General features: G+C 38.4%; 1 protein-coding gene and 1 long non-coding RNA gene across 2 annotated transcripts in view; one reads left to right on the top strand and one right to left on the bottom strand.

Annotated features, from left to right (window-relative positions):
* Positions 1-15,115, top strand: part of ptar1.L (protein prenyltransferase alpha subunit repeat containing 1 L homeolog) — a 33,575-nt gene extending 18,460 nt beyond the window's left edge. Inside the window, exons 3-7 of the mRNA NM_001096887.1 lie at positions 859-925; positions 2,617-2,721; positions 8,960-9,173; positions 11,728-12,032; positions 14,462-15,115. Of these exons, the coding sequence (NP_001090356.1) occupies positions 859-925; positions 2,617-2,721; positions 8,960-9,173; positions 11,728-12,032; positions 14,462-14,813 (1,043 nt within the window). The 3' untranslated portion in view covers positions 14,814-15,115. The remainder of the gene's footprint in view (positions 1-858; positions 926-2,616; positions 2,722-8,959; positions 9,174-11,727; positions 12,033-14,461) is intronic.
* A 6,168-nt stretch (positions 15,116-21,283) lies between these two features.
* On the bottom strand, positions 21,284-24,815 carry LOC121401375. The gene is made up of 2 exons (XR_005966187.1): positions 24,770-24,815; positions 21,284-21,390 (listed from the first exon to the last, which is right to left on the bottom strand). It is a non-coding gene; the product is annotated as an uncharacterized LOC121401375 (long non-coding RNA).
* Between the last annotated feature and the right edge of the window lie 7 nt (positions 24,816-24,822).

The following is a 24,822-nucleotide window of genomic DNA, read 5'->3' as shown; positions in this document are numbered from 1 at the left end:
TATGCACAGGTATATCTAGGCTTTTGTAGCTCGCATGTATTAGGTTGCCTCACACCTTAGCCACAGCTCTGGACCACTCTTGGGTTGGTGGCCCCATGGTTTGGAAACAAAGTTTAAAACTATAAATCGTTGTGCTATGTACCTCCAAGGATATGGAAAGAAAGGTTTTTCTCAATACTAGGCATACCGTATATACTCGAGTATAAGCCGAGGTACTTAATTTTACCTCCAAAAACTGGGAAAGCTTATTGACTCGAGTATAAGCCGAGGGTGAGAAATGCAGCAGCTTCTGGTAAATTGAGGCCGGCGACCGTTTTTGCGCTTGACCCGAGTATAAGCCGAGGTAGAGCATATTTTGGGGGCTGAAAAACTCGGCTTATACTCGAGTATATACGGTATATAGTTACATAGTTTTGTTTAAATACCATTTAAATTGCCTTCACAACCACATCACTCAAACTCCTGTTTCCCACTACCACTAGGGTTCCCAAATGATGTTTGATCCCAATGTTAACGACTGCCATGTTTGGTCATCACGTCCATCCTGTTAGAGCTTTGCCTGTTGTAATCTCTGACTAGAATCATGTGCACTAAAAGCCCATCTGGGTGCTGTGGTCCAGTGTAAAATGTTAATAAGCTTTACATATAAAGGGTAATAGCTCCTACTTTATATTTTGGGACATTGGCTCTGATATCAAGTGTATGTATATATAGAATCCTGTTATTTGCCATAAAATTTGGATAAAAATTATGTTAAAAAAAGAGAAACGCTGATTTATCTCATGCCGAGAAATTCTAATAAAGAAATGATCTGTGACTCACTCCTTTAAGGCTTATAATATTTCTGATTTATTGTAGAATTGATCGATGTTACCTGCACGCTGCTTTTGCTGAACCCAGATTTCACTACAGCATGGAATGTAAGGTATGCCATCCTCTCCATGTAACACCGCACTGCACATCTGCTTACTGTTTATACACATGTGACTGAAATAATATGCATTTGGATCTCTTAATAAGTATCACACAAATATAAATATATGTGCACATCCTACACGCTGGGCATCTTCTGTTTCGTAAATCTCTACATTAATCTTGTTTAGCCTGTACACATCAACAAACTTCCACTTTTGCATTCCATCCACTCACCCTGAGCCAGCACTGCTTTAAATGTGTTTACACAGTTTTTTTTTTGCTTGCGTAATGACACATGGGTTAGTGAGAGTAGGAAAATTGCTTAGACACTGCTACTTGAAAAGAAAAGTGGCTTTTCTGCAAAACCAAGACAGCATATGCAATAGTGAATGTGGAGTCACTTCTAACTAGGGAATACTGCCTCCTTTTTAAAAATAAACATGGCTCCTGCAGAGACCATGAGCAGCCACTAATCTTTCATGCTTCTTTAATTTCGGACTCTCTCCCACATTTTCCGTACCCTCTTAAGCTAGCAAAGTCAAACAATAGATTCTGGGACTTCAAGACCATTTTTCCAGGGTATCTGTGCTCTGCCCTTAAAGGAACAGTGAAATGAAAGTGTTTTAAATTAATGAAAATATCATGTACTGTTGCCCTGCACTGGTAAAACTGATGTTTGCTTCATAAACACTACTATAGTTCATATAAACAAGCTGCTGTGTAGCAATGGCAGAAATTGAAAAAAGGCTATATGGCACAGGTTAAATAGTGGATAACAGATAGCAGACAAGCTCTGTAGAACATAATGGTATCTGCTGTGCAGCCTGAGCCGTTTCTCCTTTGAATGGCTACCCCCCTTGCTACACAGCCGCTTATTTAAATAAACAATAGTAGTGTTTCTGAAGCAAACACAGCAGTTTTACCAGTGGCAACACAGAATTACATTTTTATTACTTTAAAACACTTTCATTTTTTGATGTTACTGTTCCTTTAATGAAAAGCAGAGGGACTTTAAGTCCCACACCACCACTAAAAAAAGAAAGTATTTATATTTTTCCTGCTAAGATATTTGCTTTGAAAACAGACAATGTCTCTTGAGCTACTAAAAACTGCTGTTGCCCAAACACTAGAGGTTGACCAGAGGGTCATTAGTTACTTAATAATTTATGTTATACGCACAGTGAATTTGACCAAATGTTGCACCTCAAAGGATGGCTTGAACTGAGTGGTCTGAAAGGGGGTATAACACATGAAACAGTCTGCAGTATGTCTATGTGCCAAATCTCTATAAATCCAAAGGTTGGCACTAAGCAATGTGTGGGATTCATCCTGGGATCAATATTTGTCTTTACAGAATAGTTAAAAGGTGCAAGGTTCACTCATACAGTAGGGAGCAGCACAGGAAAGGAAATGCTGGTGATAAAACAGTGTTGAATAAACAATTTAAGAAGAGCCTTAAGAAACATTCCCCTGAGGGCTATGACATGGTTTGTAAAGTAGTCTTCCCTCCTCTGTCTTTTATGTGGTGTCTTATATCTTTAGGGACATATAAAAATACATTTAATACTGTGGTACACCAAGAGTGATCTTTTACCTTGAAGCCAGAGATTTTCTGTTTTTATAAATATCTATTTTTACAATACTTTACAGTCTATGTGCATCTAATTCATTATGACCTGTTGGACTAATTTGTATTTACAGGAAAGAGTTAATACAGTCTGGAACCTTGAACCCAGTTAAAGATTTACAGCTTGGAAAACTGGCATTGACTAAGTTTCCAAAGAGCCCAGAGACATGGATACACAGGTCAAACTTTATTTTTATTTTTCATTTCATTTAAAAAAAATGAATGTTTTATTTTGTAATCTGTATGTTTCTTTATCTCACATTTGTTTGGTTCAAATCCATTTTAGTGGTAAACCTGCAGCAAAAGGAATTAGTTTTACTAATCTGTAATCTATAATAATAAAATCCAAGTGTCTCTGCGTCCAGTCCGTCCCTGTGTCCGTGGAAATGCGCTACTGCGCATGTGCCCCACGGACCGTATTTCCAGCTGCACGCTATACAACCCCTACGCTACGTAACTATTAATAACGTCACAAACGCCCCACTCTACTGTCATATTTTATAAAGCACAAACAATCCCCTCGAGAGAAGTGTAAAATGCACGAGATACCCAGCTGTAAGTCTGACAGTAATCTGGCAGCCCCCGTTATGTCTGTGCCAGGTGTTGGGCAGCAGCACAGGCAAAGTATTTGTACGTGCTACACAATCGCATTACCTGTACGTACTACACGCATCGCGGCCTTCAACAACTGCTCAGTGAAAAGCCAAGGCCGAAGCACAGGAAAGCCAGCACAAGAACGCGCCGCGCACACTGTCCCTCACTGACGATCAGTACGGGGAAAGTTCTGTACTGGCCGGAGACTTGCAGAGGCGATACTATCAAGGAAAGAGTAAGGCCAGAACGCGAAAATGAAGAAGCAGAGCGGCATCTGCAGGTCAGGAGGAGCAATGACACATCAGTCATTGTTGGAATGCTGCGGCTCTGTTTGTATAATGATTGAAAACAATGCCATGTAGAGTTTATAGACTTTTCAGCTCATTACTATCCCCATCACACCATCCTATCCTATATAATCCTATATAATAAAGTTGAAGTGTCTCTGCGTCCAGTCCCTGTGTCCGTGGGATTGCGCTACTGCGCATGTGCCCCACGGACCGTCTCTGGCGGCCTATATCCTATATAATAAAATCCAAGTATCTCTGCGTCCAGTCCGTCCCTGTGTCCGTGGAAATGCGCTACTGCGCATGTGCCCCACGGACCCCCCTCTGGCAGCCCGTTCTAGCGCGCGTTGGAAAAAAAAAAACATACAAAAAAAAAAAAACATACAAATCGTCTTAGAACACTACTAGGTTTAATGCACAAACGTCTAAACAGTAAACGTCCGAAGCCGGTAACAACAGTAAGCAAATAGAAGTCGATCTCATGAACGGAAGTTATGAACTGTATCCGGAGAATGTACAGACGGAAGCGGAAATAGCGTTCTGTTGGATGAGGATCCGAGTGGAGGTTATGTTTGGTTGTCGTGGCATACTTTTAAGCCTAATTATGCACCGACAAAACTTCCGTTCTCCATCATCAACTTATACCGGGGACAACGCAAGGAGCCGGGATCTTTCCGCAGCCCTATTGCTTACCAAAGCGGAGGTCTCCCGGGCCCATGTATCCTCCGCCGAGTCCGAACTGGGGCTAAGGCAGCCCCCGCACCCCACCTTTCGGGCAGTGGCCGCCAAGGGGCGGCCAGTCTCCGCGTTCTTCCCCAAACAGCATGATGGCTCCACCTTTTCATGGTGGAAGATACGGGGGGCATCAGTCTCCAAGCAACAACACACCGCCCCGAAGGCCGAGTCCTCGGTACAACTCTCCCCCGTACAAGTCTCCTGGCGGAAGCGGGGCTCATTTTCAGCATCGTGGTTACTCTCCGAGACAGAGTTATCAGGTAACGAGGGTGGGGGTAAAAGAACGTGATTGTATTCTACAGGTTTACTTCGAGATTCTCCAATCTGCGGCCTTCCGGCCTCTGTTCGAAAGCGCAGCCATTAGCAGCATAGTTAACTGGCCACTCAACCCTATTTCCCATTGTGACATTACTTTCAGCCCATTAACCACCAAACTGTTCGTACTAGCTGGGCAGGTACACAACTTGCCACTGTGTGTGTATTAGTTCTGTGCGTGGGCATAGCAAACTAAATAGTACGTGCATGGAGTGTTAAAATTAAAATGGTAGTTGTTGTTCATTCAATTCTGTACAGACAGTGGAGGCAATTATTAATCCTATATAATAAAGTGCAAGTGTCTCTGCGTCAAGTCCCTGAGTCCGTGGGATTGCGCTACTGCGCATGTGCCCCACGGACCGTCTCTGGCGAATGTTTGACTACATATGTTCTAGCGCCCGTTAATTTAACGGGCTTAATGTCTAGTATTTACATAGTTCTCTAAAGTTCTAGACACACAAGCAAGTGGCAGTTATGACACTGTGAAACCACTGTCCAGCAGTGACCAGGCAATGCTTTAGATGGAAGAGGCAAGCACTCAAGTATGCCTTGATGGCCTTGAGCCTGCATAAGCCAAATGAGCTCCTGATTACATATAATATGACCACTCTTAGAAGTGAAGTTTAAAGGGGACCCGTCACCCAAAAAAATTATTCAAAATCCTATTTTATCAGATTAGTCAAGGAAAATGAACTTTAATTACACTATATAAATTATTTGAATCTTGTTTCCTTCAGTCTGGGATTTCAAAATTATAGCAAGCAGGCAGCAGCCATTTTGTGGACACTGTTATTAAGGAAAGCCATGCATCATCTCAGAATCTTGTTTGTGCACCAGAATGGGGGACCCGATGTCCATCCCCATGTCCTGGTTACACAATTAAATGGTAAAGAGAAGTGGGGGAATGTGTGGGGAGCAGTGACATCTAAGAAGTGCTGAATTGAAAGTGAAAGTAATTGTCTGCCCGCCTCTATGCCACGGGCATAGAGGAGGGGCAGACAATATTTGATTGACAGCTGAGATTTTTAAATGAGTTTACAACAGCTATGAATGCTTAAATAAAAAATAGAAATTGGATTTCATGTTTAATTTGAAAAGGACTTTTATTATACAGATTTTTGTGTCTGGGTGACAGGTCCACTTTAAGTGGGAAGCCAAAAAATGTGGAAAATAAAACACATTTATTTCTAAAAGTAAATATTTGATTAAAAATCATGTGCATAATAGTCCTTATAAAGTGAAACCTTGAGTGTAAGCATTCACAGTGTGCAGAGACGATACTGGAGGCAATTATTGCTAAGTGCTAGTCCTACCTGTTAGCTCTGTACACCTTCAGCCATTTCTAATTATTTAAACTGGCCCTTGTTCACACTGCCAGTGTCCCGTAAACCAACTGAATTATTATTCATGTTGACTTAGTGGACCAAAAAAAAAAAAAAAACACTTTAAACCTTGACATACCTGATATTTGCCCCAAATGCTCTCATTCACCTGCAGACGTCATTAAAGGAACAGTTCAGTGTGAAACTAAAAACTGTGTAAATAGATAGGCTGTGCAAAATAAAAAATGTTTCTAATATAGTTAGCTAGCCAAAAATGTAATATATAAAGGCTGGAGTGAACAAATGTCTAATAAAACAGCCAGAATCCAACTTCCTGCTTTTCAGCTCTATAACTCTGAGCTAGTCAGTGACTTGAAGGGGGGGGGCCACATGGTACATTTCTGTTCAGTGAGTTTGCAATTGATCCTCAGCATTCAGCTCAGATTCAAAAGCAACAGATATGACCCATGTGGCCCACCCCTCAAATCTCTGATTGGTCACTGCCTGGTAACCAGTCAGTGTAAGCCAAGAGATCTGAAAAGCAGGAAGTAGTTTCTGACTGACTTGTTATACATCAAATCACTCCAGCCTTTATACATTACATTTTTGGCTAACTAACTATATTAGAAACATTTTTTATTTTGCACAGCCTATCTATTTACCCAGTTTTTATTTTTACACTGAACAATTCCTTTAACCAAGTCTAGCATTGCCCCACTATCAAGAGAATTTGGCCTAATACTAGTACGCATTACCCCACTTACTCAATTACTGAACCAAGTGTCCGAGACCCTACAATAGCAGAAAAACCCTCCTCAACTTTTTCTTTATACAAGCTAAAAGGCTCATTGCCATGAAGTGGAAGTCAAATCCCCCCCCCCCAAAAAAGGCAGTGGATCAAAATGGTTAACAATACAGTCTCTATGCCAATTAACATATTTATAAGGTATGCTCACTCTGGATATCTGAACACCTTTCCAAATTAGTACTTCAGACTGCAGGATCCCCACAAATCTTGAACCCCCTAGACTGCCCCCAGATAACCAGGAAAAACACACACATAATATGTTGAGAATAAGGTAATTTATTGTTTTGTTTTTTCATCTCAGCTGTCTCCTAGTTCATGAATATGTTTGAAGGCTAGCAGAAAGGAACTGTGTCTAGAATACAGATTGTTATGCCTTGGACTCAAAATGCCACCCCTTACTAATGCTAGATGGGATAACTGTTGGAGATGCTGTTATAAAAATCAGTAAACATTTAAAAAATAGTATAGAATAGTAAGGAAATACTAAACACCTGACAGTTTCTCCATAACTACCATGTCGCAATTTGGTATGACTCGGCTCTCTTTCAGATGCTAATTTAATTTGTATGGATTGATGCTAGTTCGAATCAAAAACAATATACAGGTATGGGATTATTCGGAAACCTGTTATCCAGAAAGCTCTGAATTACGGAAAGGCCGTCTCCCATAGACTCCATTATAAACAAATAATCCAAATCTTTAAAGCAATTTCCTTTTAAAGCACTACCTTGATCCAAACTTAGATATAATTAATCCTTACTGGAAACAAAATCAGCCTAGTTGGGTTTATTTAATGTTTACATGATTTTCTAGTAGACTTAAGGTATGAAGATCCAAATTACAGAAATTTTTATTTTTCGGAAACCCACAGGTCCCAAGCATTCTGGATAACAGGTCCCGTACCTGTACTGTGTTATTATAGGGGAAAAAATTTGAATTAGATTTTCTTGCTAAAATGAATTTGGTAGATGATCTTCCTCTATTTGAGTTTTCTGAATATTGAATTGCAGATACTATACTATTTCTTTTAGCTGGCATATATTTTATGCTAAGCATTTGCAAAATACAACGTGCAAAGAGCGTGCTAAGTGAAATCCACATAGTACATTCGGCATGTGGTTAGTAACTTGCACTGCATCATCAGCAGATGGCACAAATCTAGTACATGTGGGTACATAGAGCTCAAGTGTGGATACTTTTTAGTTAATATTGTGCTATATGTGGGGGGGGTTTATTATAAAGTATGTGTATTATTAAAATAAAATTGACATAATTAAATAATACCATTAATATTATATTATGCTAATATAATAATAATTAAATATATTTTATTTTTCTGGAACCAATATATAAGTATGAGTTTATAGTTGAAGGTTCCCAGCATCACGGACTGTGGTCTGTCGCCGCATGATGTCAGAAGTCAGAACTGTTAAATAATATATATTTACAATTGCCATAGTACAACTTTCTCATCATTTGAAATGTTTCTTCCTAATTAGCATTATATCCTTCCTAATGTTCCATAAGTTGGTGACCTTTCAGGATGTTTGTCGCTCTCTTTGCCTCCCTGTTATGAATATTGGAAATATTTCAAGAGAAGGACTTGTAAATGCTCTACAGGATTTACATTTGACCTGTGAAACAGTATATCATTTGCTGAAATGCATGCATCTCATCCTACTATCGATCAGCACTCGTTTCATCTTGTGCTCTCCGACTGCAAGATTCCAGCAGATTTGACTGCTTTTTAAACATGATTTCCCCTGAGAGCTGTGATGTCACTGATTTAATAGTTTCCTGTCAGACTGTCTCTATACGCTTATCTCATTGGTATACGCAGAACAAGTTGGGAGGTTAAAATGCTGTGATAGAATACCCTATGAGTAAATTATATCTGACTCCCATTGGAAAACTATTTCCAAAAAACACAGCATCTTCTTCCCCAGCAACAATTTATAAACCAATCTCTTGACACTAGGTAGAGAGTATGCTAGGCACATTATACCCCCCATGCCATGGGAAATATTTCATTATCTGAAACTGTTTACTGAGGTGTTTCTTTTTCTCTTTTTATTTGGCAGTTTGTTAGGGATAAATAGATAAAGTTCTTAGGTTACTTTGACAGTATGCTGCACCCAGCAGAGGGTGTAAATTGAGTATAATATATATATCTAATTATTATGATTTCAAGGTGTATTATGATTAGTATTATGATTATTTTGTTTTGTTTGATAGACATTAACACCAATACAGTAACACAATAGTGGCATAAAGACACCAGTCATTGATTGTGGAGGTGGGGCAGCAGGTCTTCTACCAATTAAATAATTTATTCTTATGCTGTCCTGTGATACAGGCGCTGGGCATTGCAACGTCTTGTGCAGGAATTAGTTGTGGCCGCTGTTGTGGACAAGGATGCCATCTGTCCTGAGACCTCTGAGAGGATCCAAGCTATTGTGGAGGAAGAAATGCATGTTTGCTGTGAGGCTGCTGGAAGATACCCAAGTAACTATAATTCCTGGTCCCATCGCATCTGGGTTGTACAGCACCTTGGAAATTTAAAAGCTACGGTAGAGTAAAGGATTTGATTATCTTGTAAATCTAAGAGATTTTGCCATTTGTAAAAAAATATTCAATAATTGTGTCCCCTGTACAGTATAATTTATACAATCTGATAATGGCTGGTCACCACTGTTTTATTTGCCTCCACAATAGTGCTCATTTCGTGCATGTATCTACTTATTTTTTTGCATAAATTCACAAAATATGGGTGCTATTCAGTGCAGTTGCCGTTATCCTTCTTTTATTGTAAAGGGATCCTGTCATCGTTTTTATTGTCGTTTTTAGTACTAAATTACATTTCAAGTAATTCTTTTGCCATATTGAACCAACAAATGTAATTTTTTTTAGTTTTAATATTAGTGTGTGTAGGCAGCCATCTCAGGTCATTGTGCTTGGCCATGTGCTTTCAGAAAGAGCCAGCACTTCACAATGGAACTGCTTTTAGGTATTCTCATATGTACCACTAGGTAGGGCAAGGGAGCATTTTTAGCAATATATTTTTAGCATTCCCATTATTCTGTTGATAGGCTGCTGGGGAGAAAAATTGAGGGAATGATATCATTGCAACTTGCAGTGCAGCAGTAAAGAGTGATTGAAGTTTATCAGGTCACATGACTCAAGGCACTTGGGAAACTAGTAACATGTCTAGCCCCACGTCAAATTTTAAAATTAAATCTAAATAAATCTGTTTGCTCTTTTGAAAAGGGATTTCAGTACAGGACTCTGCTAGAGCATCACAATTAACTAATGTAGTTTGAAAAAAAATGTTTTCCCCTGACAGAATCCCTTTAACCCCTTTCTTGACAGCAATCTGGCTGGGTTAGTTTAGCTGCAGGAAAAACACATTAAAGACATAAACCCAGAATACATCATTTTGTTGTTTTTTTTGGTATTTATTATTATTATTATTGATTAATAATATAATAACTTTATATGTTCATACCCTGAAGTTCGAGGAGACTGTAGTAGTTTTTGGGGGACATATAATCATTTGGATTATATATAAAATGTTTTCATCCAACATTCCCAGGGATACCAAGAGTAAAACAGCTGGATGATTATTATTTTGACATCCGTATTCTACATAAGGAGTTTTAGCTGAAATCCATCATTTAAATAAGAGTTATTATGCAGAAAATTACTTAGATCCATTTTAGGAATTCAGCTTACCCAGTCAGCACTTATCTGGGCTCTATGTTTGCTGTTGCTTGGTGCGGCTGAAGGTTTTTGCTTTTTTCTGTTATAGGCTAGACTCAAAAGGATTGTGTTTTTCTGTTCTTGCTTCTTGCGGATCAAATGAAATGCCAGCTAACCTCTTCTTTGTTCTGCTCCTTTTAAATACTCCTTTGTTTAAGGGTTTCATTGCACACTGATGCAGCTGTAGTCAGGATTTAATGGATTTAGAGAAATTCATTTTAAGACTTTAACAATATTGTAGAGGGGAGAAAAATCTGAGGATTATGGAGATACATGTTAAAGGAATCTCTGAATCCTTTGTTTATACTATATGAATAGGTTTTTTTTTTTAAATGCACAAATTACTTAAAACAGAAATTCTCCATATTCATTATTACAGGATTGTCTTATTTAGGGCCAAATAATTCCACTTGATGTATTAGAAGTACTTATCTTTAAGTTATTTCAAACTGCAAACAAATTGGAGTAAAGGAAAATAAGGCAGTTAAAAAAGGGTGGTGCAAGTACGGCTGAAAAAGAACAGTCACAGCGCTGGATTCTGCTAACTCTCTTTTGTGTAAGAACTACTACTGCTACTGTTGTGTTTTGGGTAGCCGAGGATGAGTATAGTATAACAGTGCTTTATTAGCAGGTTCATGCAGCCATTACACATCAACTTTAATACTTTAAAACAGTGTAGAAAGTACTATGTACACAGTATAACTCTTGTGCACAGTGACACCTATAGGCCCTTTGTATAAACACCACAACTACTCAGAGGAACTACTACTACTACTCAAGTAAGTGCAGTGGTGCAGTTCAGCTCGTGATTACCTAATTGCAATGATAAAGGTTTGATTGTTCTACCCTGATTCTGGTTACAAAATGATTGTGTGGGGTCAAACATATTGGTGGCCAGTTTAGTTAATACTGCCAAAGTGACTACATGATCTCTGTACTTATGGCCAAAATCTCCAGAATACTTGTATAGGATCTGATATCCAGAAAGGTCCAAATTACGGGAAGGTCATCTCTCCATTTCCAGAATTAATTAAAAATTTTAAAACATATTTCTATTCCTTTTTCTGTATAGTAATAAAACATTACATTGTTATTAATCCTAATTATATAATATATATAATTAATCCTTATTGGATGTAAAACAATTCTATTGTTTTTCATTAATGCTTTAAAGATTTTTTAGTAGACAAAGTATGGTGACCCAAATTATGGAAAGACCGTTTATCCAGAAAGTCCCAGGTCCCAAGCATTCTGGATAACTGGCCCCATACCTGCAAAAAATTATTTATGATACTGCTTCGGATGAAACAAATGTTGAGTCTTGTTTATGATTGATTTAAGAGTTTGTTCCTTTTTTATTTTTAGCTCCTGATCGATGAGCTGTCTTCCACCAAACACTGGGTCTCCATGCATGTTTCAGACCATAGTGGATTTCACTATCGTCAGTTCCTGCTGAAGTCTCTACTGAGTAAAACACTAAAGGACTTTGATAATGTGGGAGCTATCACAGACCTGATTGCAAATGAGGAAAATCTATGTCTTCCAAGGGATGGAGAGGCCAACTGGAACCAAATATGTTTTGATCTTCCTTATTTATTAGAAGAAGAAATGGACCTCAACAGAGAGCTTGTTGATTCCTTCCCTGGGCATGAAACATTATGGTGTCATAGGTAAGTAAAAACTTGAGGTTCAATAAAGCTCTGTTGAACAAATCAGTTTGATTGTTTAGGTGGGCTGTTGAGTATTTTGAAATGAGAAGGGTTTATATTTATTTCAACATCATATCTGGTGACATATTTATATTCCTTTAAAGGAATAAGGGATTGTACAGAATCATTTATCTTGTTATGCAAATATTTTCTCAAATTCTGTGGTGGGAAAAAGATAGACTATATTTCCAAGCTGAAATATAGTGAGAGCATTTTTAAATCAAAATCTGTGCAAATTAGAATTCCTGCTTTTTTCTTTTGATTTTGATTGGCCCTTAGGAAAACCATTCTTTAGTCATTCTTTATGTTTGAGCCAAATTAGAAAACTGCTTTTTACTTCTTGTATAAATGCTGATAGTTTCTAGACATTGCTGAGATGAGCTTTTTCATCTATATCCAGTCTTATATGTAGAAGACCCTTTAGACATGTAAGCGGTCTTACTAAGAATCTTCTTAAATTATAAGCTCAGTACAGCAAAATGATGTGCTTGACTGTAATTTCCCTCTCCAGTGCTTTAACAATGATAAAGTGAAATGAGAAGTGCACAGTCAAGTTCATTTAGCAATAACTTTATGCATTCTGCATTATATTCTACATCACCATTAACACATGCCAGTGTTTCGATGAAGCAGAGCCAAACATCGGCATGTATAAATGGAAATGTATAATACATAGTTATTGCTAAATGGACTTGAATATGTGCTTGTAATTTAACTTGATTTATTACTGTTGTCCTTGGCCATTGGGCTCTGCTCAGGGTTTCCATTTATACTTGGCCTTACTTACTTTATGGTGTTATTTTCTGATTTTTGTATATTTCGACATAGAGAACCTAGCTGTTTTGAGTATCCTTTGCTGTAAGATCTGTAAAAACACCTGGGCATGGAGATATTCCCAAATGTTTGGCTTTCTTTAGCATTAAAATGAAATATTATGATTTCCTATTTAACGTGCTTTCACGAATAATATATGTCTGTTTGCTCAGGTTGATTTGAATTCTCTTTTATGAGTGATTGTTCTTTTCTGATAAAAAAGAAAAGTCTATAAAGGTGTCTCATGGATTAGTGATGCTTTTAGTTCTTCTCCTGGAAAGAAAGTGATGACCCCTTACAATTTACTGCAAAGCCATTGTCTTGTGCACTGTCTGGCATTCAGATTGAGGAAGACATCTTTATCTGTATAGGCAGATGCTGCCCCTGAAGCATTTGTTCTCATCTCAGTGCCTTTTAAAATATGGCCACTAAAGCTTGTCGTGGTTACATTTAGACAGAAAGATCACAACTCTTTCTTCCAAGGACCCTTTGGTTGTTGTGAGCTTGGTCCAGTCGACATTTTATAATTAGGGAAGGGGAAGGTAGTACTTTGCTAATATATGGCATTCGCCCCTGCATGCAGTTTGGGATTACTACATATTAAGTCAAATGAAGGCGTTTAAGGATTGCCAAAACAGGAGTAAGCTGTAATGTATTTTTTTAATGTTATATTTAGTTGTTCAGATAGAAATCATGCTTGAGGGACTTAATATTAAGAATGCACCAATTCCACTTTTTTGGATTTTGCCAAACCCCTGAATCCTTCGTGAAAGATTCCACCAAACTGAATCCAAAACCTAATTTGCATATGCAAATCAGGATGGGAAAGGAAAAAACAAAGCGCAGCAAAAAAATTTTTGCTTCCTTGTTGTGTGACAAAGTCACATGATTTTAAGGATTCGATTCGTTCAGATACCAAACCAAATCCTGGATGTGGTGCATCCCTACTTAATATTATACAAATATAAGGAATTTAGGCATAGTGGCACAAATACTCCAGGGCCACAGTGCAGAGCAACTCACAGACCAAAGCTCATATTTAGGTTTAATTCTGCCTTCTTATAGTTGAAATTTATCGACTTTAGGGGGTTATTTATTAAAGATTGAATTTTAGAGCTTTGTGAGCTTTTTTAGACCTCAAATGAACTCACAACTCGAATGGTATCTAATTTAAGAAAAACTCGAATATAAAAAAATGTGTAGCCGGGGTGATGAACTCGAATGCTCTAATTGATCAAGTTTTCGAGTGAAACCCACTGAAAAAAACTAAACCATCATGAAGGCTACAAACATCTTCAAATGGTTCAAGTGACCTCTGCCATTAAATTCATAAAAAATGCATAAAAATCAAGCTATTTCCAGCTTCAGGGTATAATAAATCTCGAAAAATTCAAGTTTTTTTTTTTTAACTAAAAAAAGATTTTTGACTGAAAAATACCCTTGAAATCTCTAATTTTTATTGGAGAATATAACTCGGCCCTTGATAAATATCCCCCTAGGCTTTACTGTTTTACAAAAGACTTCTTATACCCAGTTCTAATATGCTTCTATTTTGTTTTCTTTAATCTCCTTTAAAGGCGCCAGATATTCAACCTGATTCATCAGCTACTCCTTGAACAAAGTCAATCAGCCACTCCACAGTCCACAAGTGCGAGCATCCCTGATGGCAGTGGAAACATTTCACAGATGAGCACCACCTTCCAGAGCTATGTCACTAACCCTATGGATATAGATGGAATGAGTGATCCCAACAAACAAGGCTACACACAGGAGATAAAACGTCTAAAGCGTGCCCCTGTACAAGACTCGCTTAGCTTTGATTCTGAGCTCAGGTTCATCAACTGTGTCTTAACCAACTGCTGTAGCCCTGAGCAGTCCAGGTTTGCTGCTTCATACAGAAAATGGCTACTCTCTTTGCAAGGTCACTAACAAGGCAAACTTTGGATTATATATAGTGCAATATTATTTTGACATGCCATGGTTGAACACGTTGTAACCATGTGCCCCTCAATAATGAGGATATCTACTGCTGAAGGGGAAGGATTAGAATTTGTCAATGTTTTCCTTTTATTTATTTTTTTTAGGCAGTTATTCCATCCCTATATCTGTTTCTAACAATCGCATAAAAATCGGGTTATTTCAGAATGTTATACCTATTTTTAGCAATCAATCTTGCAGAACCCTTTGTGTTCATCTGGAAGTATGTTACATAAAGAAGTTATTTTATTTAATCAGTGTAAGCAAGTGAGTACTGGACAAAAAGAAACTGGTCACTTTATTTCCAAGAAGCTGAACTACCATATGGTTACTAACAACCAGATGTTCAAATGGAACCTCCTCCAATACATCACTGTGCCACTTTCTCATTTTTAAATGTAGTTTAAATAAAAAAATAAAAAAATCTGGAGCAGCTCTTGGACTTCAGTTTTGCATTACACACAAAACACTTTCACATCTGGGACAATGTAGAGTTCAACAACCTTGTAGTGTAATGATGAGCTTTCCTTTTGTTTTTTAAAATTAATTTAAAGAGATTTCCATGTGTTTTAATCTATCTTCTCTGCGAGGTTTAAGAGCATTACAGACGGTTTCCCAATTGTTGCTAAAGGATAGCATGTACTATCAGGGGGTGGAAAGACATTTCTGATAATGCAGCATTATAATATTTTCATGCTTCAGTGCTATTTTTAGAAAGACTGGCTAGCTCACTCAGAACTCTGTATCGATCAGCACAAAGACTGGTTTTACTGTGTTTGTAAATAATAGTAGAAATATATATAGGAGAGAGTAAACTATATGTATTAGCAGCTGCTCAGGGCCCAGCAAACATTATCAAGAAACCACAATGTAAAAATTGGCAAACAGGTGCTTAAATATGCCAAAACCATAACATGCCAAACAGAGGTTTCTTTAGTGCTTGTGGCTCCAGAGCTCCTCCCTCCTAATGTGTGCACAATTGTGTGCTTCATTTGATGAGGTGTGGTATCACAAGAGACTTCCCATTTTATATTCAAAGGTATACTGTTGCGGGAAAATGGGTTTTTTTCACGCAACGCACCAGTTAATAGTACTGCTACAGCAGAATTCTGCACTGAATACATTTTTCAAGCAGATTTTTTTAATTTTGAAATTTGTTATGGGACTAGACATATTGACAGTTTGCCAAGAGCCCTCATGTCATGTGATTTGTGCTCTGATAAACTTCAGTCACTCTTTCCTGCTACACTGCAAGTTGGAGTGATATTACCCCCCCTCCCATCCCGCTCCCAGCAGCAGCCTATCAGCAGCTGCTACAAGCCCCCCCTCAAATCAACTGCAGGGCTTATCTGTTTTATTGATAGACATAACAAAGGAATTGCCCCCACCTGCAAATGAGTCAATTGTCCAGTTGCTTTTGAGCCCCTGAAATGGTGTTAAAAAAAAGGCTTTAGTTCCTCACATTTTTATGCAATCTTTTTGTTCAACCCACTGAATTAAAACTGAAAGTCTGCAGTTCAACTGCATCTTAGTTGTTTCATTTAAAAATCATTGTGGTAATGTGCATAACCAAAATTAAAAAACAGTTCTCTGATTTATGGGTGTAACTGTAAGTTTTAGAAATGGTCCAGAGTGTTCCAAAACATTGCCTTTTGCTACAGACCCAGCCCTTGTCATCATTAGGAGCTCTGCAGTGTGATCTTCCTTTAAGATCAGGTAATGCAAGTCATGCATTATGTAATAGCTGACATTGCAGTACATATGAAAGCAGGAACTTCTGTGCCAAAATAGATAGCCCACAGTATTTCCATAATTATCCATGGAAGGCTTGTAATAAATTGAATGAAATCACTTTGTAGATTAGCTGCTGTTTAGATTTTAGCCACTGATAGCTGCTATAATTTCAATCACTTCTAAATGTTATCTGAAAATCAGTGCTTGGTGTGAACTGGCAACCATGGCCGCCATCAGGGGGGCACAGGGGTACAACTGCAGTAGTTGAATTAGACGGGCCCCCTTACATGATGCGCTGCACAAATGCCAAAGAAGCAATGAATATCCGAAGCTGTGAAAAGACCCAAAGTTGAACTCATGAAGCCGGGAAAACACCCAAAGCCACGTATGGAGCTGAAGAACCACCTAAGGTAAGTTCCACTGAACACCAATTTTTTTTTTATTAAACCCCTGGCCACCAATGTTGTTTTAAAAATGTTCTTTGGGGCCCCTGACCACCCAGTTTCTTTTAAACTTTTAAGGAGGCCCTGGCAACCAGTGTTTTTTATGGGGGGACCTTGGCCGGCAATTTTTTTTTTTTTTCCAATTTATAGGGGGGCCCTGGCCACCAATTAATTTTTTTAACTTGTCATGGGGCCCTGACACCAATGTTTTTTTAAAAACTTTAATGGGGTGCCTTGGTGCTAAGCAATGATAATGATTATGGGCAGCTGTGCCCGAAACGCGTCAAGCTAACCATGCAGCGTGTTCATAATATAGGTTAATAAAGATTTCAGCTTTTAACCAATAATCTGGTGTGCGGAACTTCATCCTTTCAACTTCCCATTACACACCAATTGAACATTTTCTATAGTTTTAACAATATTCTTAAATGTAACTGCTTTTACATTTACATTCTCTGGACTGTATATTCTGTTATATTCTCTGCATTGCTGGCTTCTGATGCTGTGTTGCCAGACAGTTTATTGAAAGACCTGGAGCAGAACTGACTAAATATTACTTTGTTTCAAATACTGCTTTCATTTGCAATAACATTTACAAATAAATGTAAAACCACTGAAAATATATAATTCATGTATATTAGAAAGTTGGTTAGCATTACATTTTCTTTTGTTATACAAAACAGGCATTTGGGTTGAGGACCACTATAAATTTGCCTATGCATATATGCAGACTTTTAACATTACATACCTCACATAACACAACAGGAAAAAGGACTCTGTTCTGTCTCTTTTGCCTCCTTGTTAACTCCACCACTTTAGACTCCTTGATTTGGGAGTGTGTCCATTTTTCATAGCCTCAAATATATGCTTTTCCCCCCTTCCATGTTTGTTTTCTCTCATTGCACATTTCACAGGGCACATTAGGCATTTTGATCCCCACCTCCGGTGCGTCATCAAGGTTGTTCCCCCTTCAGTCAGCGCAGTGAGATATGGCAAGAACAGCCCTGAACACACAATTGTTTGTGAAACTTTGCTGCTAATGCAGACAAAATCTGGATAATTAAATCACCAGTGTGGCTCCTGCCTGCCCATTCCTCTTATTAACTGACTCTTTTAGAATTAACCAGTTCTCGTTTTTGTTTTGTAATTGCAGTTCTTATCCCTGCTACCTTTAACATTGTCTTACTATGTGTACATCCAGTTGACAATCTTATGAAGAACCCACAATTCATACTAAAGGGAAACTCCACAAAAAATAACTTAAGCTTTTTGAAAAGTAAACATAATTTCAAACAACTTTGCAATATACATCAATTAAAAAATATGCAGATTTTTTATGACTTCTAATAGTCTGGAACAGTTCCCTAAGCCTAGCCTCCTGCTGATCTGTCTGACTACTTTGCTGAGCTGGCTGACTACTGTTACTTTGTATCAACAGCCATCTGTCCTCAGCCTGCATCCTCCAAACCCCACAATTCCCTGCACACAATATTTCAATAAGGAAAGGAACATCACAGTGCAATGCATTGTGGGTTATGTAGTTCCTGCATGTTGTCTGTAAACGGTGGAGAAGTTGTTACAATTTGTAACATCAGTGTTTAGTCCCTCCTTCCCTGCCTGGATTTCAAATGATGCAGAAAGAAAATACTGTTAAACAGATGGATTTCAGCATAAAAAAGGACATTTATTCATACATTTTGAAGAAACGGGTAACTGTGATGGGTATAATAGGGGTTTTATGTGGGCCTCTTTTTCAAATTTTGGTTTGGAATCCGGAGACAATGACATATTTTGTGCCTTAAGCTACTAAAAATGCCTTACCCAAACAAAACAGGGATTGTTTGTCCATATATTGCAATATATTTAGGCTGGCCAACTACTGCAATGTCATCCCGTGCCTGGCCAATCCAAAAATTTGCTCCTGGTAACTGTAAGAACCTATCTCTCAGCACTAGCGATGTGCCTGACCCCTCCGGCTCAGGAAAGGTAAGAGCTGGGGGGAAAAGAAGGTAAACGGCACTGCAGGAGCCACCTTAGGCCTTGGCTCTAGATATGGAATCACTGCTGCATGTGAAAACAAACCCACACAAACACAGGGAGAACACACAAACTCCTTGCAGATAATGCCATGGCTGGGAATGAATTCAGGACCCCAGCATTGTCTTTAGGGTTGCATTCTTGAATCAGTCAACAATATACGTTCGCATGCAATGAGCATACCTATGTCTACAGAATACATGGAGCGCTATATCTTGCATTGGGCTGCTTGCCTTTTTGCATGTACACATGAAAGAAGCGAAAGCAATGGGAGAGCCCCTCCTGAAACACAATCAATGGTCAGTTCTGTAGTTAATTAGTAGATCTATAGGACCTAAACTCTCTAGGAGAGCTTTAACATACTTAAACCAAGCTTTTACAGCATTGTAACACCAAATTGTGGCAAACATTTTACAGGATCAATTGATTTAACAGTCTTTCTCTGAAACAGTTATTTTCTCCTGCTTATATGTCCTTTCCAGAATTAAGCTATGAAAGCATAATGAGAAACAGCTAACACAAAGCCCAACAAGCAAACTCTGACTTTATCATTTTGTAGGACAAGGCAACTTATAATGTAGCTCAGGAGTGCCCATACTTTAGTAATGTGAGGGCTACTTGTTGTGATGTGGTCCCATTATGATCTACATCATTTAATATCAATGTTAGCATTCTGTTCCATAGAAAATATTACTTAAATATTGATTTATGGGGAAAAATGTATATTGTTATATTTATCAAACATCTATTTCTTCTGAATTAAAAACATGAAATTGGAGGGTGATTTAGACAAGCTGTTGCCTGACAGTGTTGTGAGATATAGTGAATAAAGTAGCCCCTCTTGTAAAATATAAGGATATTATAAGTTACCGAGGAGTTTCATGACCATATAAAAACACGAGGCCGAAGGCCGAGTGTTTTTATACAGGTCATGGAACTCCGAGGTAACTTCTAATATCCTCATATTTTGCAACTGGGGGTACTTTATTTATTATAATACACAAATTTCAGTGAGTCATGTGACAGAAATGACATCAGAACTCACCGTTTATAACTGATGACATCAGAACTCACCGTTTATAAGGATATATTTTACAGGATATTCATGGCTTTTGTGTATTATATACTGATAACCAACTAAAGGTCTACTGCTAGATCCTGATCTACCTTTTGGACACCCCTGATGTAGCTATTTTAATTTTGTTCATAGGTCCATTTGGTCCAACTGATGGGAAAAAAACAAATACTGGCACCATCATTTTTTTTTTTATTTGTTTACATTTTTTCTCAGGCTTAGAATTTAACCCTTTAAGTGCCAGCAGAATTTCACATTTTGGTTACGCGAAATGCCAGCCGTTTTTAAGCATTTTGTACTTGTTCAGATTAACAAGGTTTAATTGTAGGAAAACCTCCACGAAACTAGGAAAATTATATATTGTTTTTTTCGTTACAAATTGGGCTTCGACATGCAAGTGGAATTTTGTGACTTTTCAGGAGATTTAATGTATATTTTGGGTGAAATATGTAAAAAAAAAAAAATTTGTTAAAAAATTGTGTATATCTTGAGTTTTTTTTCCACAGAAAAGTTAATTTTACATGAATTTTTTTTCTGTTTCTAAAAGCCCAGATCCTGCCAAGTCCAACGATACCAAATATGTATCAGTAACCCACTTTCTTTGTCCAGGAGTAACCCCCAAACTAAAACAGCAGTTTGTATAATTTTACACCAGAACAAAGTAGATAAGCACACGTGACAGTTAATGCTGCATAACTTATATGTAAATCTAACTTATCCCTTCATGTTTGGTATTTTTAAAAACTACAGACCTTCAGGTTTCTAGGGGTGGTGTAGTTTTCACTCAAAATTCAAACACATTTTACCAGTGCATCATGATATTTAGAGCTTTTTTGTTGCATTTTTAGTTTTTTTCTAAAATGCAAACTAAGACGCAGGAACAAATGTAAATCTGACAAAATAACACCGTTCTAAATGCTATAACTACAGACAATTTGAAAGACAAACTTCTCTTGAATAAAACGATACCCCATATGTATGGATACACATAGAGACGCAGCCCCCAAATACCCCAAAACAGGAGCAACGCATAAGGGCAATTGCAGTTGAAAATCTGGGGGCTGCGCTCTATGTGTACTACTTGCAGTTCTTCAGTCTAAACACCCCCAAACTGTGAAATAACCCCCACAAACCATATATGTCCGAAAAGTGCACTTCTTCAGCTATTCAAAGATGCGATTGTTGCTTTTCTACACGGAAAATTGTGGGCGCAGTCATTCGGAGAAGTCAGCGATTTGGTCTGAAATAAATGAAAAAAGAGTTCCAAAGTTAGATTTCTCCCTAAGTTTCCATGGCAACTAACAAAAACCTGCTCAATAACAATCTGCAGGTTCCCCTGAATAGAACGATACCCCATATGTATGGATAAACATAGAGACGCAGCCCCCAAACACCCTAAAACAGGAGCAACGCATAAGGGTAATTGCAGTTGAAAATCTGGGGGCTGCGCTCTATGTGTACTACTTTTAGTTTTTCAGTCTAAACACCCCCCAAGCTGTAAAATAACCCCTACAAACCATATATGTCCGAAAAGTACACTTCTTCACCTATTCAAAGATGCCATTCTTGCTTTTCTACATGGAGGATTGTGTCCGCAGTCGTTCGTAGAAGTCAGCGATTTGGTCTGAAATAAAGGAAAAAAGAGTTACAAAGTTCAATTTCTCCCTAAGTTTCCATGGCAACTAAAAAAAACCTGCTCAATGACAATCTGCAAGTTCTCCTGAATAGAACGATACCCCATATGTATGGATAAACATAGAGAGGCAGCCCCCAAACACCCTAAAACAGGAGCAACGCATAAGGGTAATTGCAGTTGAAAATCTGGGGGCTGCGCTCTATGTGTACTACTTTTAGTTTTTCAGTCTAAACACCCCCCAAACTGTAAAATAACCCCTACAAACCATATATGTCCGAAAAGTACACTTCTTCACCTATTCAAAGATGCCATTCTTGCTTTTCTACATGGAGGATTGTGTCCGCAGTCGTTCGTAGAAGTCAGCGATTTGGTCTGAAATAAAGGAAAAAAGAGTTACAAAGTTCAATTTCTCCCTAAATTTCCATGGCAACTAAAAAAAACCTGCTCAATGACAATCTGCAAGTTCTCCTGAATAGAACAATACCCCATATGTATGGATAAACATAGAGACGCAGCCCCCAAACACCCTAAAACAGGAGCAACACATAAAGGTAATTGCAGTTGAAAATCTGGGGGCTGCGCTCTATGTGTACTACTTGTAGTTTTTCAGTCTAAACACCCCCCAAACTGTAAAATAACCCCTACAAACCATATATGTCCAAAAAGTACACTTCTTCACCTATTCAAAGATGCCATTCTTGCTTTTCTACATGGAGGATTGGGTCCGCAGTCGTTCATAGAAGTCAGCGATTTGGTCTGAAATAAAGGAAAAAAGAGTTACAAAGTTCAATTTCTCCCTAAGTTTCCATGGCAACTAAAAAAAACCTGCTCAATGACAATCTGCAAGTTCTCCTGAATAGAACAATACCCCATATGTTTGGTTAAACATAGAGACGCAGCCGCCAAACACCCCAAAACAGGAGCAACGCATAAGGGCAATTGCAGTTGAAAATCTGGGGGCTGCGCTCTATGTGTACTACTTGTAGTTTTTCAGTCTAAACACCCCCCAAACTGTAAAATAACCCCTGCAAACCATATATGTCCGAAAAGTACACTTCTTCACCTATTCAAAGATGCCATTCTTGCTTTTCTACATGGAGGATTGGGTCCGCAGTCGTTCGTAGAAGTCAGCGATATGGTCTGAAATAAAGGAAAAAAGAATTACAAAGTTCGATTTCTCCCTAAGTTTCCATGGCAACTAAAAAAAACCTGCTCAATGACAATCTGCAAGTTCTCCTGAATAGAACAATACCCCATATGTATGGATAAACATAGAGACGCAGCCCCCAAACACCCCAAAACCGGAGCAACGCATAAGGCCAATTGCAGTTGAAAATCTGGGGGCTGCTCTCTATGTGCACTACTTGTAGTTTTTCAGTCTAAACACCCCCCAAACTGTAAAATAACCCCTACAAACCATATATGTCCGAAAAGTACACTTCTTCACCTATTCAAAGATGCCATTCTTGCTTTTCTACATGGAGGATTGGGTCCGCAGTCGTTCGTAGAAGTCAGCGATTTGGTCTGAAATAAAGGAAAAAAGAGTTACAAAGTTCGATTTCTCCCTAAGTTTCCATGGCAACTAAAAAAAACCTGCTCAATGACAATCTGCAAGTTCTCCTGAATAGAACAATACCCCATATGTATGGATAAACATAGAGACGCAGCACCCAAACACCCCAAAACAGGAGCAACGCATAAGGGCAATTGCAGTTGAAAATCTGGGGGCAGCGCTCTATGTGTACTACTTGTAGTTTTTCAGTCTAAACACCCCCCAAACTGTAAAATAACCCCTACAAACCATATATGTCTGAAAAGTACACTTCTTCACCTATTCAAAGATGCCAGTCTTGCTTTTCTACATGGAGGATTGGGTCCGCAGTCGTTCGTAGAAGTCAGCGATTTGGTCTGAAATAAAGGAAAAAAGAGTTACAAAGTTCAATTTCTCCCTAAGTTTCCATGGCAACTAAAAAAAACCTGCTCAATGACAATCTGCAAGTTCTCCTGAATAGAACAATACCCCATATGTATGGATAAACATAGAGACGCAGCCCCCAAACACCCCAAAACAGGAGCAACGCATAAGGCCAATTGCAGTTGAAAATCTGGGGGCTGCGCTCTATGTGTACTACTTGTAGTTTTTCAGTCTAAACACCCCCCAAACTGTAAAATAACCCCTACAAACCATATATGTCCGAAAAGTACACTTCTTCACCTATTCAAAGATGCCAGTCTTGCTTTTCTACATGGAGGATTGGGTCCGCAGTCGTTCGTAGAAGTCAGCGATTTGGTCTGAAATAAAGGAAAAAAGAGTTACAAAGTTCAATTTCTCCCTAAGTTTCCATGGCAACTAAAAAAAACCTGCTCAATGACAATCTGCAAGTTCTCCTGAATAGAACAATACCCCATATGTATGGATAAACATAGAGACGCAGCCCCCAAACACCCCAAAACAGGAGCAACGCATAAGGCCAATTGCAGTTGAAAATCTGGGGGCTGCGCTCTATGTGTACTACTTGTAGTTTTTCAGTCTAAACACCCCCCAAACTGTAAAATAACCCCTGCAAACCATATATGTCCGAAAAGTACACTTCTTCACCTATTCAAAGATGCCATTCTTGCTTTTCTACATGGAGGATTGGGTCCGCAGTCGTTCGTAGAAGTCAGCAGTTTGGTCTGAAATAAAGGAAAAAAGAGTTACAAAGTTCGATTTCTCCCTAAGTTTCCATGGCAACTAAAAAAAACCTGCTCAATGACAATCTGCAAGTTCCCCTGAATAGAACAATACCCCATATGTATGGATAAACATAGAGACGTAGCCCCCAAACACCCCAAAACAGGAGCAACGCATAAGGGCAATTGCAGTTGAAAATCTGGGGGCTGCTCTCTATGTGTACTACTTGCAGTTTTTCAGTCTAAACACCCCCCAAACTGTGAAATAACCCCCACAAACCATATATGTCCGAAAAGTACACTTCTTCACCTATTCAAAGATGCCATTCTTGCTTTTCTACATGGAGGATTGTGTCTGCAGTC

This window comes from Xenopus laevis, chromosome 1L (assembly GCF_017654675.1).
Source record: "Xenopus laevis strain J_2021 chromosome 1L, Xenopus_laevis_v10.1, whole genome shotgun sequence".
Taxonomy (NCBI): Eukaryota; Metazoa; Chordata; class Amphibia; order Anura; family Pipidae; genus Xenopus; species Xenopus laevis.
The sequence above is the reverse complement of the archived record's forward strand: the minus strand, read 5'-3'. Positions and strand labels throughout refer to the sequence as shown.